The 20135-nt window shown below is 45.2% G+C and overlaps 1 protein-coding gene across 1 annotated transcript in view; it reads right to left on the bottom strand.

The window, feature by feature from the left end:
* The window catches only part of GALNT17 (polypeptide N-acetylgalactosaminyltransferase 17), a 451648-nt gene that overhangs the window by 210503 nt on the left and 221010 nt on the right, over positions 1-20135 (bottom strand). Inside the window, exons 4-5 of the mRNA XM_014842267.3 lie at positions 19345-19519; positions 15033-15230 (exon numbers count right to left, since the gene is read on the bottom strand). Of these exons, the coding sequence (XP_014697753.1) occupies positions 15033-15230; positions 19345-19519 (373 nt within the window). The remainder of the gene's footprint in view (positions 1-15032; positions 15231-19344; positions 19520-20135) is intronic.

The raw sequence follows: 20135 nt of genomic DNA, 5'->3' as shown, positions 1-20135 counted from the left end.
AGAGTGGGACCAAGTCTGCAGATGAGGAGGGTGGGAATCTCAGAGGAGCTGGGGAAAGAAAAAGCCAGGGAATTGAGGGCAGGGCTGACAAAAGACAGAGGTCCTCACTGCTGTCCCCATTTGTCCTTTAAGAACTGGATGAAGAAGGGCCTGGGGAGCAGCTATCCTTCAGAAATTCCCTTGTCTCTGCTCCGGGCAGTGGAGGCGGTAGTTTGAAAACTGCTCATGTGCTGTCCTCTTTTGGGCTACATGACCTTTGCTCTAAGTTGCAAGGCAGGTGACTAGGGAGTTTTCTTGGTTCCTTCACCTCCTCCTTCAGGAAGTGATGTTAAGCTTGGAGGATGCAGACCGTGGGGCTCTTATAATTGGAGAGAGAACCCTCTCCCACTAAAGCCAAGTACTGGGGCTGGGGCTGAGAAAAATTAGGAAGCGCTCTAAACAAAAGCCCACAGTTTTCCCCCTAAGGTTCCACGGGGAGGAGAGAAGGTGGTGAGAGGTGACAGATGCCTGGTTTCAGCCCAGAGAGAGAGGTAGTAAGGCTGGCACAGAGGGAAGATGTGGGCTCATGCCCCCATTTTCCATGGGGACTATGGAAGGAGTCTGCCTCACTGGTGGCCTCGTATCTATTGGGGCCCACAGCATCAAAGTGACCATGATGGTGCAGTGTGGCCATGTGGCAGGAGGCTCAGTTCTCATAGAGGGAAGGGGAGGCTGAGTTGAAAGTCAGAGGAGCAGCTGATGAGTCTCCCCTGAGGGCAAGGTGAGTCTGCAGCTGTGGCTAAGGAGACCTGCGCTCAAGTGTCTGCAGCCAGCATGAGCCACAGGGAGCAGAGGCAGAGGGGCCCTGACCAAGCCAAGAGATCAGACCCCAAGTTAGGCCAGCTGCAGACATCTGCCAGGAACACTGGCAGGGCAACAAGCAGCCGGGCAGGCCAGGGACGCTGTCGGAGGGAAGAAGAGACACACAAAGATCCTGAGGCTTCCACTCAGACAGTAGAGGGAATGAGCCTACCTGTCCCCACACACGCAGAAGCCACCTGAGCCTGAGCACTCTTTCCTGAAGAGCACCTCCAAAGGGACGAACTACAGTCAATCAGCCAAACCCTGCAGCAGTCCCTAGATTTCTGAATTGGCTGAGCCTGGTGTACAGTAAGGGCTCAATAAATGTGTGCTGGTGAGTGAATGAATAACTGAATATTTTGCACTTTTCTGTCCAAGACATTTGACTTAAAACTAAAGAATTTTTGTAACAACTGAATGGCAAATGTGATATTTTATCATTCATCTCCATGTCAGAGCATTTAATTGAGGCTAGGGTGCCAGAGGCAGGCTGAAAAAATTCACATTCACGGCCTTTCCTTGGTCTCATCGCCTTTTTGCTTCCATTTACTTCATAATAACATACATCAGTCACTGTGGGGAGTGGGGCAGAGGATGGGGTGTGGGTACAGAAGTAACAGTAACTCCTGGATTAAGAGTTATAGTTTGTTTCTCAGTACAGGTGGAACTTGCTACAAACCTTTACCAAGATGGATAGGTAGATAAGTAAATAAATTCACAAACTGCACTAAACTGAATTAGGGCTGGAGATGAAGCTGACCTCTAAAGCAAAAGCTGCGACTTGCCCAGAGTCATTCTCAGCAGCCGTCCCTCCAACTGAAACCTCAGATTTGGTTACAGCAAGGGAATGGCTCACCCCCCAGCAGGTTGTCAACAGCGCCCAAAGCCACCGCATACACTGCAGTCGGAAATTCAGCGTTAATAAAAAACACTCAAGGAATCTTTCTCTCCTTTTTCCTTTAAGTTAAACTTCTTAGGAGCCTGGGGGTCCATTGAACTTCACGCACAGAAGTCAAACTCCAACAGACTGACTTGGGCAACCCACCAAGTCTATAAAGGGCCTCCCGTGCAGGCGAGCTTTACCAGGCCTCACACTGCCTGTTCTCAAAAGGCTTTGAAGGGCCACAGCTGCATCACGCATTATTGTTACGTTGATCATAACAGTCAAGAGAGCTTGTCACGACCTCTCTACTGCTATGAGCACATGCAAGTCCACGACACAAGAGCATGGACTTCTCGGAGAAAATGAAGCCCACTGCCCCTGACTCCTGGTGTGCCTGGTTGCAGAAGCTATTTTTAGAGCCACACTGGCAGCAAAAAGAATGACTGTGACCTGAAACTCCAGATAGATATTACAAAGTGTCAGCCCAAATGCCCCTGCTTCGGGAAAGTCTGGTTAAAATTCCAGCAGCCTTAGAAACTGTACTAGTGAACGGGATGAAGAATGGCTCAGTGTCCAGGAGAGTAACAGCACGTGGTCATCTGCGTGTGCTGGATTGCTGACAGTTCATTATTTGGCAGAGAAGGGTACCCTAGGCTCTGCTATCAGTGCTTCTAATTAACTTCTAAAGCTCTAAAAGAAAATTCTATTTGCTTTCTCTCCAATCTAAGAGAAATAAAATAGTCATGTGTTCTGTATTTCCATACAAGAGAGGAGAAAATGGATAGGGGCTAGGATCCAAATGGAGCCTCACACATAGCAGACACTGTGCAACTGGTGAGTCCTGATAAGAACTAGCCCATCTTAGTGGATGAAAACTCTCGAAAGTGCTACCAGAGAGCTGGGTAAATGGAAAAGGCTGTTTGGGTTTGAGCACAGTTATAATCTGTATCTTAGTCATCTCTTCCAAAGAGCCCCCTAAAAATGACTGAGGAATAATAATTCACTGCAGATCAGATCAGTCAGGAGATAAGAAGAGTTCTATACTATGCTGCAGAGAAAACCATGGGGCAGCAGGAAAGAAAGGAAGAAAGGGTATTTTCTGCTCTGAACTCAATCTGAGAGGCTTCTATAGTTGCTTTTTGGGCTTTGAGGGTGGAGTGGAAAAAAGGGAGAGAAGAAAGGGCCTGGAAAATGGCACATTCTGGAAACATCTAGAAAGGGGGATTAAAGCTATCAAAATAATGGCTGGAGCCCACCCCACCCCTCCCCATCCACAATGGCATCCATCCAGCTCCAATCACAGAGGAATCTGAGGGCTTTTGTTCTTCCCATGCCAGATCAATCTGATAAAAGGAATGGAACTGCCACCCCTATTTATGTTCAGCAATAACTCAGAACTGGGCATTTAATTCAGAGGTGGAGTATCTTCCATTTTTTAAAATCCTTAAAAGAAAATGAAACTCACCTGCTCTTCGGCAGCCCATCACACCGACCCTCCGTGTGGGTGAGGAGGAAAGCCCTCCCAGCATCACTCAGATTCACCTACTTGCTGCTGGGAGCCATCACAACACAGGCTGGCTGAGAGAGGCAGGTCTCTCTGCCTGTCATCGCAGAGAACGCTACCCTGAATGCCTTGCTCTAGCTGGAGGGCACTGCCTGGGAATTCTGCTTCCAAAGGAAAGGATTCTAGCAGCAATATCAGTGTGTCATGCAAAAAGACAAACTGATCTCCCCAGGCTGGTGCTGAAGGTACATAGCGATGACAGGAAATACCACTTATTTCACCCAAAAGCAGTATGTTCACCATGGTGTAGGCATACTTTTCTTTTATAAGGAACAGACTCCCTGAAGGGACTGACTTGGGGAATGTGGGTCCCTTATCTTCCTGTGCAAATCCCCTGGCATTAAAAATGCCTCTCCTTTGTTAGCACCCAGGGTTCCTCTCCTTGTGTAGGATACTAAGTCAGAGATAATCTAGTGATAGGGTTATCTGTCATAATCATGCAGTTTTATCAATGGATCAGATAAGAAGAAAAGGTTATATGATCCCAACAGTGAGGAGCAAGGATGCCTCTGTGGGATACAGAAGAGCAATAATAACAACAATCATAACAGCTACCGTTTTCAGGCATTTTACACGCATTAGCTCACTGTTTTAAGTATTTTACCTGTATTATCTCATTTAATCTTCCAACAACCCTGTAAGATAGATACTATTATTACCCCCCATTTACAGATGAAGAATCTGAGGTACAGAGACGTTAAGTAGCTTGTCCAAGTCTCATAGAATGGGTCTGTAGCACATCTAGTCAAAATCCTTTTACAGAGAAGTCAACTGAGGCTCAAAGCCAGTGGTCAAGTCTGGCCTAGAAAACTAGTCTTGGGAACCGGGCAATGTTCTTTCTATCCCATCCTGCTGCCAACTCTTAGAGTCACCTGACAGCCGCCTGCTCCCAGCTGTGAAGTCAGGTATTCTTTGAGCACCAGGAGAAGGCAGCAGTCAGCGGTAGCCGGCTATGCAGAGCAGACAACTGGGCAGTGATGTCCTGTGTTACAGTGAGGGCCATACCCGCTGCTTTCCCAGGAAGTGACAAAGGTGAGGATGACGCTCCTTCAAGGTCCTTTCCAGCTAATTGTCTGACCAAATAGCAAGTGTTTTGAAGAAATGGCTATGTCTTCAATTAGACAATCTTACAGAAGGGCGAACACATTTGTTGGTTCTCCAGCAGCATCTTCATTCACTGAGTTCTCATTTTGGGTCTCAAAAGTATATAAACATGGATAAATTTGAAGAGGACTGAAACATAAGGAGAGTATTCTCCATTCTGCTAAGAATGGAGGTTTATACCTAACAGGAATCAATAAATGCTCATGAAGCAAAGACCAACCCCTATTCCAGATCCCACTTTATAACGATACTTCCTCTGGGGTCATACGAAAGGCTGCAGTTGACCACTACTGACTGAACCAACACTTCTAACAACGGGAGTATCCCCTGAAGAAAGAAAGCAGAGATCGTGGAGGTTTTTTATTTTTAACTGTAAACTGCCCCATGTCTTGCTTCTAAAATGAACTCTATTAACTGAAACATTTGATTATCTACAATACCTCATGCCATAACTTCAGGAAGTTTACAATCAGTGCTCCTCATCTGAGGGACCAAAAGCTTTGTTATGGAAATTTTCTACCACTGGAACAACACACCTTTAAATGCTGGGTAAGTTTTATGGACAAGAAAATTAAAAGCTCATTTACACAGAGGGTGAGAGAGCTGCCTCATTAGGGACCCTGTTGGTGGCAAAATTGAATAAGTCATTCATCTGTTACTTGAAGACTGCAAGGGCAGGAAAAGAAGGTGGAAAATGTATAGCCTTTCCCTCATAATTTTTCTCTTCCTGAATTGTGACAGGCTTCACTTGGCCCCTGTGCGAGATTCCTTTTCTGATTCTCCCCTCCTGGACCCAAAGGGAAGTAGTAAACCACTGAGGTCTTCAACCTGTCCTTACCCACAACACACTGCAATTGGCCAGCATCATATACACACCTCAGGTTGGTCAACAGTAGCAGTCAGTCTAGCTCTAGGCGATGCTCACTTCTGCCCAGGATGCTCCATGGTTTCTGAATCCCTGTCTGTGACTCTACCATGACAAATTCTGCTGCTCTGGGATTTGACCCCAGTTTGATCTCCTGGTGTACTCTGTGCTGCTCTGCAACCTCCCACAAAATGGGTGCCACACAAGACCCTGAACTAAGAATTAATACCCAACTGTCTGCATCTTGCTCCAAGATTGGCTGTCTGCTATCTGCTGATGGCCATCAGGCTCCTAAGATAGAATTCACATTCCATTCAATTCATCTATTTAAAGTATACAATTCAATAGATTTTAGTGTATTCATAGAGCTGTGCAATCATCACCAAAATAAATTTTAGAACATTTTCATCATTTCCCCAAAAAACCCCATCCTCATTAGTAGTCACTCCTCTCCTCACCACATCCCCAGCCCTAGGCAACCACAACTCTACCTTCTGTCTCTCCCAGTTAACTTTTTATCCATCTTCAGTCTATTTCATTGGACCAGTGGATGGAGTCCGGGCTCCTCTGTTTGGCTTTCAGAGCTTTCCATAAAGTAGACCTCCTGTTTCAATCTCCTTAGTCTTCAACCTTTCCTCTACTTAAATGCACATTCCCTACCTTCAGTCTCCTCACCAGACTTCCACTTGCAACACCCCAACCTCACGGTGCAGTAAAGGGTTAACTCAGTAGACTTGGGTTGCCCAAACCCTACACATCGCAAAGAACTGGCTCTTGACAGACTCCTGGAGGATAAGCTCTAAGCCCGTGGAATATCCTGTCTGATAGGACTGTCTTTGCATACCTGAGGCCCTGGGCCACGCTGTATTAGTTTAACATCTAGGGGGCAGGGGGTTAAAGAACGAGTAGCCAAGGTTAGTCACAGGGGTGCTCTGTGCCTAAGTGACTGACTCTCAGTAAAAACCTTGGACACCAAGGCTCAGGTGAGCTTCCCTGGTTGGCAGCACTTCATACATGCTGTTACATATCATTACTGGGAGAATGACGCACTGTCCATGCAACTCCACTGGGAGAGGACAACTAGAAGCTCATGCCTGGTTTCTCCTGGACTCTATTGTGTGCATCTTTTTCCTTTGCTGATTTTAATCTATACCATTTCACTGTAATGAGCATAACAGGTTTTCTGAGTTTTGTGAGTCCTTATAGCAAATCATCAAACCCAAGGGTGGTCTTGGGGACCCTGACATGCTCAATTTCACTAATATACCTCTAATTGTGTCATCTCCCACATACTCTGCTAGTGAAAATCCTCTTCGGCTTGCAAGGCCCAACAAGTCACACACAGTGGGTAGGAGCACAGACTCTGGACTGACTAGATCCAAATCCCAGCTTCACTTCTTACTAGATGTGTAACCTTGTGCCTCAGTAGCCCTGACTGTAAAATGGGGATAACAATAATACTTTATATCTCATAGGGCTAGTGTGGGGTGTAAATGGATTTGTATTGTGTAAAGCACAAGAACAATGCCTGACACATAGAAAATCCCAGTGTTGCTTATGGTTTTTATGAGCTTTCCCATCTGCTCCACTCATAAAGTTCCCTCCCTCCTTCCCTTGAATCCACACTGTGCTGAAGTACAATTTTGTGCACTTGGGCCCTGTGTCTCCCACCAGCCCATGAACTCCTTCAGGAGGATCATGTAATTTACTAATACTGTCCTTCCAGAAGTTACTACCACACAATGAGCAGACAACTGGCTCCTAAAATACATTTGCTGATGCATAGGGAAGATATCACTATTACAAAGTCTAAGAAAATCTGATTCTTCACTTAAGGCTTTCCTCCTGTGTAAGCCAGTCATATTCCTCTAAGGAGGAAAAACACTTCCTCCCTTTTTATACATTTGGGCAGAGAATTTGAGATCCCAGCAACTACACATATCCAGGACAGCCCTTTCAACTAAAAGAATCTAACAGCTCCTGTACCTTATAATTTATTATCAAATTATATGTTGGGTTAAGGATTGCTAATTGTTAATCATCGGCTCGAATTAGTCATTAATGAGTAATGTCACTAATTACAGGGTCACCTAACACAGAGCAGGCAGGCATCACTGGCACCTCACAGAAGATGCCTGATTCAGCTTTCACAGCCAGGGCCCCAAAAGCAATGTGCTGTAAATGTCCCATCTCTGATGACACTGTAGACATCTCCTCGGATTTTACAGCTGGAAAGAACTGTAAAGATCAGCGGTTCCCAAGCTGTGAGCTACAGACCTCTGAAGGATGCTGAGCTAAGCCAGGTTTCCATGATTTCATGCTGTATCCAACCTAGATGCCTTCAGGCTAAATATATTGTACCCCCTCTTTCTTATCCTCACTACTATTTTTCACATGTATGTACATAATGTTGTGAATAATAAAATTTAAGTTTGTATCATAGTATAACTTAATTCACAGTAGTTTTTTATTGGGAAATCCTCATGGAAAATTTGTTGAATTTATATTCCTGGGCCCTCAAAACAGCCATCAATTAGTTTTTGTGTTCTTGGTCAGCTCACCCATACCTATTCCTCTTGGCGACTATTCCAGACCTTTGTCACATTTCCGCAGCCCACTGAACAAGGTCCAACTCTCAGTCCTAGCAGTGATTTCTCCTCCTAACTCACAAGGAAAATGTGGGCCATGCAGCATGAGCTCTCTCTTCCTGCTCTGTAAGACCAACCCACTGTGCTATTCATGTTCTTGACCCTCTCCCCTCCTCCCTGTTCAGGGTCCTTCTTGCTCAATCAGTCCCCTCCCTCCTTTCTACGTCTTCAGACCTTCCCTCTCTCCTTGCTCCATGACCTCACCTGTATGTACTGTGTTAAAACAGGACTCTTCATGTCCTCATTTGGGCTCAGGATGTTAGACAATAGATGCTATATTTAAAGAGATCATGCAAAAAGTTCAAAGTAGACAGCCAAAAACCAGCTGACTAATGAGAATGAACGAATGGAGTTTGGGAGAGGAATGTGTAGGAGAGGTTCCCTGGAGCAAGCTGTATCCTGAATCCCCCTCCCCAAGGGGAGCAGGGATCCTACCATCTAACCCTAAGCCTGAATCCCACTCCGAGGGGTAGGGGGTTGGGGTTCCACCATCTGGTGGTCAGTGGAGAAACATCCTCACTGGTGCCTGACTCATCTTAACAAAGAGAAAGTGGCCTGTGGAGCAGGGGGAGCCCTGTGTGTGGGAAGTTGCCTCTTCCCTCCCATGTGGGACAAAGGTGTGTGAATCCCAAGAAGCCAGATATGGAACCCAGGAAGGATGCTGACGTGCGGTCACTGTAAAAGCTCACTACAAAAGGGAATAAGTACTGATATGTGCAACAACATGTATAAACCTTGTAAACTTTATGCTAGGTAAAAGAAACCAGACACAAAAAGCCATATTGTACGATTCCACTTCTATGAATTGTCCAGACAGGCAAATCCATAGAGACAGAAAGCAGATTGGCAGCTGTTAGGGGGCTCTGTATGGGTTAATGAAAAAATTCTGAAACTAGAAAGTGGTGACGGTTGCACAGCATTGTGAATGTACTTAATGCCACTGAATTCTACACTTTAAAATGGTAAAATTTATGTTATGTGTATTTTACCACAATAAAAAAGTCATCAACAAAGCAAAACAAACCAAAAAAAAGGATGTCTAAGATGATGGCTTACCAGATATGGAAACAACCTAAGTCCATCAATGGATGAATGGCTAAAGAAGATGTGGAATATATACACAATGGAATACTATTCAGCCTTAAAAAAGAAGGAAATCCTACCACTATGACAACATGGATGGGCCTGGAGGACATAAAGAAATAAGTCAGACAGAGAAAGACAAACACTGCATGATCTCACTTATATGTGGAGTCTAAAAAAGTTGCACTCATAGAAACAGAGAGTAAAAGGCTAATTGGCAGGGGCTGGAGGTGAGGGAAATGGGGAGATGCTGGTCAAAGGGTGCAAACTTCCAATGATAAGCTGAATAAGTTCTGGAGCCTAATGTACAGCATGGTGACTATGGTTAGTAATAACGTCTTGTATACCTAAAATTTGCTCTAAGAGAGCAGATCTTAACTGTTCTCACCATAAAAAAAAGGTAACTATGGGAGGTGATGGATGTGTTAATTAGCTTGATCTTGGTAATCATTTTACAATGTACAAGTATACCAAAACAGTATGTTATATACCTTAAATATACACAAATTTTATTTGTCAATCATACCTCAATAAAGCTGGGGGAAGAAAGAAATATTTTAAATGTATTTGTAAAATAATGAATGAATGAATTAATTAATTGGGGGGAAAATGTAGTGGCTTACTGCAGCACGGAGCCCCAAGCCGTGAGAGGGTGTGGGGTGGACATAAAGGCAGAAGTGGGGGAGGACTGGGAGAGTCAGCTGAGGGAGAGTCCCTGCCCATATGAGAAAGCAGCATGGGCGTTCAGAGTCCCCAGAGCCCATGCTGAGCAGTCAGAAGAACCCGGTCTACCCACCTGCTGGCCCAGAGAGCTCAAAGCCATCCTAAGACAGTGACAGTCAGACAAGACCCTCCTAGCCCCCTGTCTCTCCTCCCCAGTGCTTGGACCCGGGTGGGGACAATACACTTCCTGAGGAAAAGATGAGGGAGGGACAGAAAGAGTAAGGACTCCAGCCCTTCTCCCACTGCAAAGGGTCAGCGAGCAGCCGGCCACAGCTAAGAGAGGAGAAGGTCTTAATTTCAACTCAGTTCAAGTCTTTATGATTACATGAGACTGGGCGATTTCAACAACGGATTGAGGCTGGTTAGTGACTTCAAATGACCCTAGGACTTTCATTACCCAAAAGTGACAAGAAAAATCATGGGGTGGGCTGGAGTCTTCAGCCAGGGGCAAGTGAAGGACTCACTGCTCTGAGCAAGTTAAATGTCACATGAGGAAACCGAAACAACTTGGGTTTTACAAACATAAACCCTGAGTTCTATCTGTTCAGTGTGCTAGAGGTACATGCTCAATTTCTCCTGTTCGAAAAAACAGATGTCACTTGATCCTGTAGCCTCCTGAACAGCTTCTGTCCCTCTCCCTCTTTGAGTTTCCCCCACACATCTCAGAAGCATAACCTGCACCCACTTTCTCCACTTCTTTGTGTCCAATTCATTCCTCCTCCAACTGCCATCCAGCTTCAGACCCAAATACTCCCCGAAAACGGTTTCACTAAGATTATGATGAGCTGATCCCTTAAACCAAAGGGTGCTTTTGGCCTTCCTACTCTTGAAGCTCTACAACTCCATTGCCCTGGTTGTCCTCATGCCTCCCTGACCATTCATGACTTGTCAGTCTCCTTTATGAAGGCTCCCTTCATCCCAGAAATGTTGGGGCTTCCGTTCTCCTTCTCTAGTGTACCTCTGGGCAATCTCATCCTCTTTATAATCACTAGCGCTGACCTCTCTTCTGAGCCTCAGATTCCACTCATTCATTTAATAAATATTTTCGGCATACCTACCAAGTGCCAGGTATTCATTAGGTCCTCAAGATATAACTGAAATAGCCACAGTCCTGGCTTCATAAAGCATACAGACTAGTGGGCTATAAAGAATGGTAAAGAAAGGCTTTCCAGCTGGGAAAGCCAAGCAGAACTATCTAGCAGTGTTTCTTAATAGAAGTCCTGTGGACCACTAGGAGGTTGGCTTCAAGGCACCCATAAACTTCATGAAATTATATGCAAAGTTCTGTCTGCTTATTCATGTTCAGGGTGATACGATCTACAGCTTTCGTGAGATTATCAAAGAGGTCTTTGACTCAAAAAAGTTTAAACTCCACTGGTCTAATGAATGGTTGTTGATGCGACACTGGAGATGATACTTCAGAGAAAAATCAGGGCTTAAGACATAGATTTGAGAGCCTTCTCTGCGCAGAGGTGAGAGCTGGGTCAGTGCTTCTCAGAGCCTTTCACTGACGAATCTGAGCCGCAGAGGGCTGTGACACAGGGAGGTGGGAGGGGCTCTCTCATGGCTGAACTCAAGCGCCAGGAAGTCCGGTCATGCTTCTCCTGTGGCTTTGAGTGACACTTTCCCCAAATCCCTCAGCCCCACAGTAAAGCCACATATTGCACGTGCCCACAGTTCCCAGTGTGAGAAGCATGGACTAAGGCTGCCCTGGGAATTACAGACGTCTCCAAGGACAGAGCAAAGACCAAATTCTGGGGACCCAGGTGGTCAAATGCAGTCTAGAAATGTTGTTTGGCCCTCGTAATTTTGAAGAAGAGGGATTTATTGCTGACAATTAGAAGTCAGGAGATTTCACGAAATTATCTGGATTTGTGTCTTTTCTTAAAAGTCTGAGCACGTGACAATGCCAGCCTTGTGCGCCCCCCACCCTGACCCCAGCCCAGCACCGCCACTAAGCAGCTGCCTCCTTGCATGCCGCATGTGTGCTTCAGTCCCCATCCCTTACCCGTGGCTCTGCTCTCTTTAATGGCACCTGCCCACTCTCTATGCCTAAAACTCTGCTGTAGACAAAGAACGGCAGAGGAAAACAGAAAACCTTGGGAAACAGCTGTTTACCAGGCAGGAGAAAAAAACACGTAGGAAGAAAGGGGAAAGGAATTAAAACAGAAAGGACATAAATTCCCTTAATGCAAAATCTCCCAGATTATGTTGTCTACCAGTAAGACTCAATACCCAAAGAATCCTTAAATCTAATGTCAGTTTGATCGTGAAAAAGTTCTCATCCTGTCATTTCCCCGAATAAAATCATTACCCTAAAATATTGGAACCACAGGGAAGAGGGAAACCACCATGTCCTAATGTTTAAGAAACCAAACTGTATCTTCTTAATAACATCAGAAGGGCCAAAAAAATTCCTTCCTACAATTAAATATCTCCGTAACTATTAACAATTAAGCATTTCATAAGTTATAATATATAAGTTAAAAAGAGACCATTAGTATTTGATTCTATTTTGTACATCAGAGATGCAAGTAATATTAATAACTCATGATCACGACTCTATTTTCCCGAGTCTTTTTAAAGTGCATATTAATCAGTTGTTAATGTTACTGTAACTCATAAAGTACTAGCTAAATTTTCACTGAGTGCCTTACAAACGCAGGGATAGCTGTGTTTTCTGGGCATACCAAAGCACTGCAGTGAATTCACTTCTTTCCCTCTGTTGTTAACACCACTGTCATACCCTCACTCCCTTATCTGTCACAGCCAGAGATCAGCTCCCCTGTGGGTTGGGAGGAAGCAGTGTTTGGCCAAAAACGTAAAACTTACTGTTGGTCAGTCCATTGTTTGAACTTTATCCTTTCAAGCTCTGAAGGCCAAGGGGTCTTTAAGTACTCCCTATTATTATTTTTTTAATCGTAGTAAAATACACATAACATAAAATTTACTATCTTTACTATTTTTATGTGCACAGTTCAGTAGTGTTAAGAACATTCACGTCACTATGCAACCAATCTCCAGAACTCTTTTCATCTTGCAAAACTGAAACTCTATACCCATTAAATAACCACTGTCCATTCTTCTCTTCTCCCCAACCCCTGGTACCCATCATTCTACTCCCTGTTTCCATGAATTTGGCTATTCTAGGTACCTCTTATGAGTGGAATCAGATAGTCTTTGTCTTTTGGTGACTGGTTTATTTTACTTAGCATAACGTCCCCAAGGTTCATCCATGTTGGAGCAGGTGTCAGAATTTCCTTCCTTTTTAAGGCTGAATAATATTTCATTGTATGGATGTACCACATTTTGTTTATCTATTCATCTGCTGATGGACATGTGGGTTACTTGCACTTTTTGGCTATTGTGAATCATGATTCTATGAACATGAGTGTACAAACATCTCTTTGAGACCCTGTTTTCAACTCTTTTGGGTAGAATTGGAAGTAGAATTGCTGAATCATATGGTAATATCATTTCTAATTTTTTGAGGAAGTGTCATACCATTTTCCACAGCACCTACACCATTTTACATTCCCACCAACAATGCTCAAGGCTTCCAATTTCTTCACATCCTTGCCAACACTTGTTATATTCCATTGTTTCTGATGGTTGCCATCCTAATGGGTGTGAGATGCTTTCTCACTCATTAAATTCAAAATATCCCGAAGGATGACGCTTTTATTCTCAGGCACATTAGTGATGGGTTTATGTTATTATTTGCAGAGAGCCAAGAGTATGGCCCTGCAGCATTGCCAGAAGACACTGAATGTCGAGGATGGAATGGGAACAGAGCGGCCTCCTGAGACATCTCCAGCTAACTAAGTTACTGACTCAAAAGATTACCTTCCCTGTGGCACATATTTGCCCATGGGCAGCTCTATTCTAATGCAATTCTGAAGCTTTCGATTTGAGCAGGAAAACAAGGGAACATGGGGCAGCGGGATCTGTATGTCTTAAAATTTTACTCTTATTTATCAAACATGTGTAAACTGAGAAAGAACCTCATGGCTACCAGGAAAAAGTCCTCACTCCTACTCCACGATTCCTTCTTGCTATCCCTCTTTATATCAACAAACACAGCCCTAAAACCAGGCCAAGGGAAGAAGGCTTCCACCACCTCTTCTAACTCAAGACAGAGCCATGAAGATTTTAAGAGTCAGTTTGGCCCTCAAGCAGAATTCACAGAAAGTACTGAACTATACTCAGGTATCATCTTGGTTGAAAATCAGAGCATCTGAGATGGGCTGAATAATGTCCTCCCCCCACTCAAAAAACAATCCACGTCGTAATCTGTGGAACCTCTGAATGTTACCTTATATGGGAAAAAAGGACTTCGCAGATATGATTAAGTTAAGGATTCTGAGATGAGGGGATTATCTTGGATTATTCGTGGGGACCCCAAATGTCATCACAAGGGTCCTTATACGAGGGAGGCAAGAAAGTGGAAGGAAGAAGGAGGCCATGTGATAAAGGAAGCACCTGGGAGAAAGAGGGACGTGATGCTGCCATGAGCCAAGGAACGAAAGCAGCCTCTAGAAGCTGGAAAAGTCAAGGACATGGATTCTCCCCTCAAGCCTCCAGAAGGACCCCTCCCTGTGGCTCTGAGTTTAGCTCTGTAAACCTCACTTCAGACTTCTGACCTTTGTGATGGAAGAGAATAAACGTGTGTTGCTTTAAGCCATCACGTTTGTAGGAATTTGTTACAGGGGTCATAGGAAACAAATAGGGCATCAAAATCCACCACTTCACTCAGCATCCTTTATACGTGAGCTTCCCACCTGGAATGCCATGAAGTATTTATCTCCTTGTCTCCAGGGCAGCTGGGTGGGACCTGGAGCAAGAGCCACAGGGAGCTGCCCAGAGGCCCTCAATTACCTACCCCACATGCCACACAAAGATTGTCCTGTTCTGTGTGTTCCTATATTGTGAAAAAGGGCGAGAAGCACTATGATAATAAAAGCTGCAAGTATGAAAGAGCCCCAGGAATGAACACCTTCCAAACTTCATACTAAAAAGTTCCTGAACACAGTGCATCAGATCTGAGGGAGAATAAAAAGGTGTGAGCATTCCTACCAATTTTGATCTTTCAATGTTGCTGTTTAATAAGCTGCACCTGAAAACTTTACCTAAAGGCTCAAAATGCAGTGTCCTTCCTCGGGAAGAAAACCAAGATGGTGAGACATCCCAAATTCCTAAAGCAGCTGTTTGCACACTGCTGGTCCATCCCCAGGCAGTGTCTCCTAGCCTCCCTCCCCCGGGACTCCTCTGTCCCCTGGGATGTGGGGATTCAACGGCTGCCAGAGCTTGCCTGCCACAGACCTGATGGGGAGGGAAGGGTCTCCGGCGTCCCACCAGTCTTTTGGGGGGCTGATGTACATGCACCACAGCTCCCAGCTGTACCCGTGGGCGGAGTTCTCATACCGCTGCACCTCAAAGGTGTCCTGCTTGATGTTGTCAATGGACGGGAGGATCACGCGCTTCCGGTTCTCCTGGATTCGGGATAGAACCGGCTCGGCCCTGAAACAGAGAGAAGTAGAAATAAAATCTCTCCCCTAGGCATGCCCACAGCTCAGCTGCACAGACCCCAAGACTCCAGAGAATGAACAGCAGCAACTAGCTAAAGAGTGCGCTTTGGGCAGGCTGGAACTCAGATGGAAACTGAGGCTGCCGAGCGACCAGCCCCGGTGGGCTCATTCAGTTTCAAGCGCAGCTGTGAAGCGCCGTGCAATGCAGCCCACGCCGGGGCCCATGCAGGATCTCCACGGCGGTGATGCCTCACACGAGAGGCCTGGAGCGAGAAATCAGAACGTGAGGTCCTCTCCCCTAGAAAGGGCCAGGCCTCTCGCTTCCACCGACAGTGTAAGCCAAGCAAGGCCGTCCTGATGTCTGCAGATGTGCATGGCACTACAGTTTTGTACAGTATTTTCAGTTCCCCTCAGGGCATTGGCCGATGCCTCTTGTTTTTACTGCTGCAGCTGAATTCCCTTTCCCAAAATAGGTCACTTCTGCCCTTGATGGCCTGGTTTTAATAAGCATTTCACCAGCCTCTTTGTGTGTGCGACTATTTCAGTTGTTTTAATTGATTATTTAATTGATTTCTTAAAAGGGATTTAATTGAATGGGTTAGCAATGGCAGGCGGGAGCTAATAAACTGCTAAGACAGGCAGAATCCTGCCTCCCAGCCAGCTTGCCCCTCAGGGCTGCAGTGGGCGACAGGCAGGGGCCTGGCTCAGGGTTCAAGGTATAGCCCTGCCAGCTTTAGGAGACAGCAGATGGTCAGACTCCCCTGCCAGTGTGTGTCTCCAAGGCTGACCTAGGAAGGGATCGTTTCCCATATTCAGGAAGGAAAACATGGCTCTCATAAGCCAGGGCATTAATCTCCCCACTTAGAACAGAGCACAGGCTTTGGAAAAGAGTCAAGTGAAAATCCCATTCCGCTGCAGTATTTGCAAGAATAACGAGAACGCTCAGCCCACATCCCATCTCTTTTCACTTGCAGCTATTGAATTACCTGTTGGCTCATCCCATATTTCTATTTAAAACGAGCAACAAAATATACCCTGGGCCATTTACTGCCTCCAATACTTCTGCACACACCATATAGACTGAAGCCAAATGGGACTGACTTTCCACAGCTTCTAGACATGCTTCAGAGCTTCGCCCCCTACAATCTTCACTCATGCTCTTCTCCAGGAATGACCTTTTGCCACTGGCAGAAAGTCCAGCCACCTACAGACTCTTATTAGATCAAGTGCCACTTCTTCCAAGAAGCCTTCCCTAATTTCCACCAGTAGGAAGGCTCTCTCCTTCCTCTCAACTCTCAGACCATCTTCCCCACCTTATTCAAGTCACTCTGACTACACGTTACCTTTGCTAATCTTTGAACACATTATTTTTCCTAATGAGCAAATGACAGCTGGTATTTATCAAGCACTTATTATATTATGAGTAGATACTATGATCACCATTTTACAAATGAGGAAACTAAGGCCCAGGGAAGTTAAGTCACTCGCCCCAAGCTACACAGCCAGCTGGTGGCAGAGCCAGGTTTCTAACCTAGACGGCCTGGCCTTGGGCCCAGTCTCTGAGCTCCACTGCCTCCCTGAATGGGCCATACTTCACTCAGCTGGTCTGGTGCCTGATGGTGCATATATAGAAGCATTCAGCTCAGCCCAGCACTGTGTGGTGAAAGTCATGAGCGTGGGGGCAGAAGACCTTGTTCAAATAATGCTTCTCAGGCACGGAGTTTGATCTCCAAGTCTGTGATAGAATGCGTAAATGTTCCCAGTAAGTTGCTCCCCTCCTTCGGGATATCTACCTATTACCTAGTGGCCTGCAGTGCATCCCCGCAGAGGGGTACACTCTCTCCCTCAACCTCAGTGAATGTTTAGCTTTGACATGCGAGTTGCTTTGGCCAATGGGATGTGAGCAGAAGTGGCAATGTCACATCTGAGCAGAAACTTTAATAGCCATTGCAAGATGCAGCTATTATTCTTTTCTCTGAGCCACAAAAACGGTATGACCTAGATAGGAGTACTCCTTGGCCTCAGGACACAGAGGACTTATGGAGCAGAGCCACAGACAGACAACTCGCCACAGAGCTGCCACATGGACAAGATGGAAATCTGTGGGTGGAAGTCACTCAGGTTGGAGATTATCAGCAGTACAACCTAGTGAAAGTTGAGACACATGGTCTACCCCGTAATCAGTAATTGCAAAAGGGTTTTAATCCAGAGAGGATGTATGCCACTCTGGTAGAAACGTTGAAAACGTCTGAAGGGCTAAGACTGGATCACAGAGATCAGTTAGAATTAGACTAGAGGTTACTGGAGGATGGACACCAAATCTTGCCAGATTTTGAACCCCTGTCAAGTAACTAACTGTCCAAGTTTTCCCAAGACTGTTCTGGTTTTACCGCTGAAAGTCCTACATTTGAGGAACTCCCACAGCACTGGGAAAACCCGAACAGTTGGTCATCCAAACCACAGCCTAGGAGAGTGTTTGGGACGTGGTAAGCATCCAGCAAATATTTGTCAAAAGGATAATTCACTACATTAGTTTAGGTGAAAAATAACGAAGGTCTGAGCTGGGAGAGTGGAGGTCAAGGCAGATGTGAGAAACAGAAGGTAAAAGTGGCTAGAGCTGGAGGTTGACTGGATGAGTGACATGAGGAGGAGGAAAGAATCGAGTGAAAGGGACATGAGTGGTGCCAACAGTTTTGACAAGAAAGAAACGAGGAGGAAATGGTGTGGAGGAAAAGGCAAGATAAGCCAAGGGTGAAGTTCCAATGGAACATTCAAGTGCATCTGTTCAGAAGGCTTCTAGGTCAATGGCTTTCAAACTTAAGCGAGCATCAGACTCACCTGAAGGGCTGGTTAAAACAGAGAGCTCTGCACCCCCAGAGCTTCTGATTTCATAGTTCTGGCTGGAACCCAAGAACCTGCATTTCTAACAAGTTCCCAGATGATGCTGGTGCTGCTGGTCTGAGGGACCACACTTTGAGAATGTTCCTTACAAGACAGAAACAACTCTGAAGCTCAGGGGAGCTCAGGACTGAAAACATGAAGCTGTGTGTCATCAGGGTCCGATGGTGGCAAAAAAAAAAAACCAGGAAAGAAAACTGATGTCTGAGATGACAACAGATACCTGTATGCTCTTCAAAGTGCCAGTGTTAACAGTGACCCCAGGTTCCAAATCTTTGTGTGGTCATGTGAATAATTATTTTCTTTCTATCTAGCCATTAAATAGATTCTAAAGTTTGTTGCAAATGAAGAATAGACATTTTAATGTTATCTAATGTTAATTAGGGATGGGATATTGGCGCTTCAAATCTGGTACCCTGAACAGCACTTATTCAAGATGGTATCATTGAGTGTAAATAACATATCTGTGAAGTTAAAGACTCTGCTTCTTACTAAGCAACCCCAGCACAGGTTGTTTAACCTCTGACTTGATTTCTCATTGGTTAGTTAGCAATGATGATGTGCCCATGCTTTTAAACTGTAAAGCCCTAATCCAATTTTAATGTTCACTAAATGATTTGGGTATTTTTCACTCTTCTTCCATCCAATATCTACTCCCTGAATGCTAACCACTTTCTCTCATATTGTTTTTTTCACCTGGAGAAACACTGCAGGCCACACTTGCAGAGATAAACCCTTCCCTTCCTCCAAATGATGCTAAGGATAATCCTATACGTTCTGGGAAGCTTTGGCTGAGTAGATGGAATTATAAATGGATCTCTTTTCTCACAATAATGGTTAACCATCCTCCCCAGAAAAGGGAACAAGCAAAGTAGGAAAAGAGAAGTATGGAAATATGACTGTCTTGTCCACTTAGCAAGGATTATCTTGAGTTCTGTCCAACTAATACATCATTTTAACTGGGAATTTTAACAGTGATGATGATGACTATGACAACAATGATGACAGACTGAGTAGACAGCAGACAATTTCTTCATGCTTTCCAGTTTTATCCCAGACTATGGTCTCACTTTCTTCTTCAACCACCCATTCTCCATTCTTCCAGTGGCTCCTGGGGAAACATGTAAAGTTCCCCACCTCCCAGATTCTAGCCCCTTCTGACCACACTGCAGGTCCTCAGTGCTCTTAGGGTTCAGCTTGTGACCTACCAGCCAGCAGTGAATTCCACGTGGGCATCAAAGAAGCCAGTGACCTGGCCGGTGGCTGCCTTCCAGCCCTCGATGCGAGCTCGGATCAGGCCCTCTCTTTTTTGATTGCGGACAACCTTCACCAGCCCGGGGTAGCGTTTGTGGACATACTCTTCCAAGGGGGCCTTCAGCTCCTCTGCAAATGACAAGACACAAGGAGGTCCATAAACACGTCATTTCAAATGTGTGTCCAACCCATTGGGATGCCTAGAGAACTTCAGGAAGTTCGGAGATTGCAGAAAAGTTTGCATGTTACTAATTTTAGTAGAAAAGACAACTCAGTCAGTGTGAGAGTCCGAAGAGACCCCTGACATACCAACTGAGGATAGCAGTGTTCTTCCTGTGTCCAAGGTATGCAGCTGGAGAGAATCTAGGTCTGGCTTTTATGGCTGCTGCAGGCTGGCAGATACCTTTGGGATTTCCTTTCTTTGTGCCCCTTCCTCCTTCCTTGGCTAGCATTCCTGTCCACCCACTGTCTCCTGGGTCCTGTTTATCAACTTCTATATGGGCTTTTCCATCTGCACATATACTGGTATTTACAGTATGTGTCCTGGGTGCTCCAGACCCATAGCCACGCACCAGATGCAATGCTAATAGGGCTTGTGCTTTGGTTTTAGGATGCAAAAGAAATCTTTGTCCAGTAGTAGAAATGCTATCATGGTGGCCGAAGTAATGGTACCAGAGACCGAACACTCTCCCTTCTGCAACAAGCAGGTGGTATAAAGTACTTTATTAATATGCTGTAATTTAAT

Source organism: Equus asinus, chromosome 14 (genome assembly GCF_041296235.1).
Source record: "Equus asinus isolate D_3611 breed Donkey chromosome 14, EquAss-T2T_v2, whole genome shotgun sequence".
Taxonomy (NCBI): domain Eukaryota; kingdom Metazoa; phylum Chordata; class Mammalia; order Perissodactyla; family Equidae; genus Equus; species Equus asinus.
This window is presented reverse-complemented; position numbering and strand designations above follow the sequence as displayed.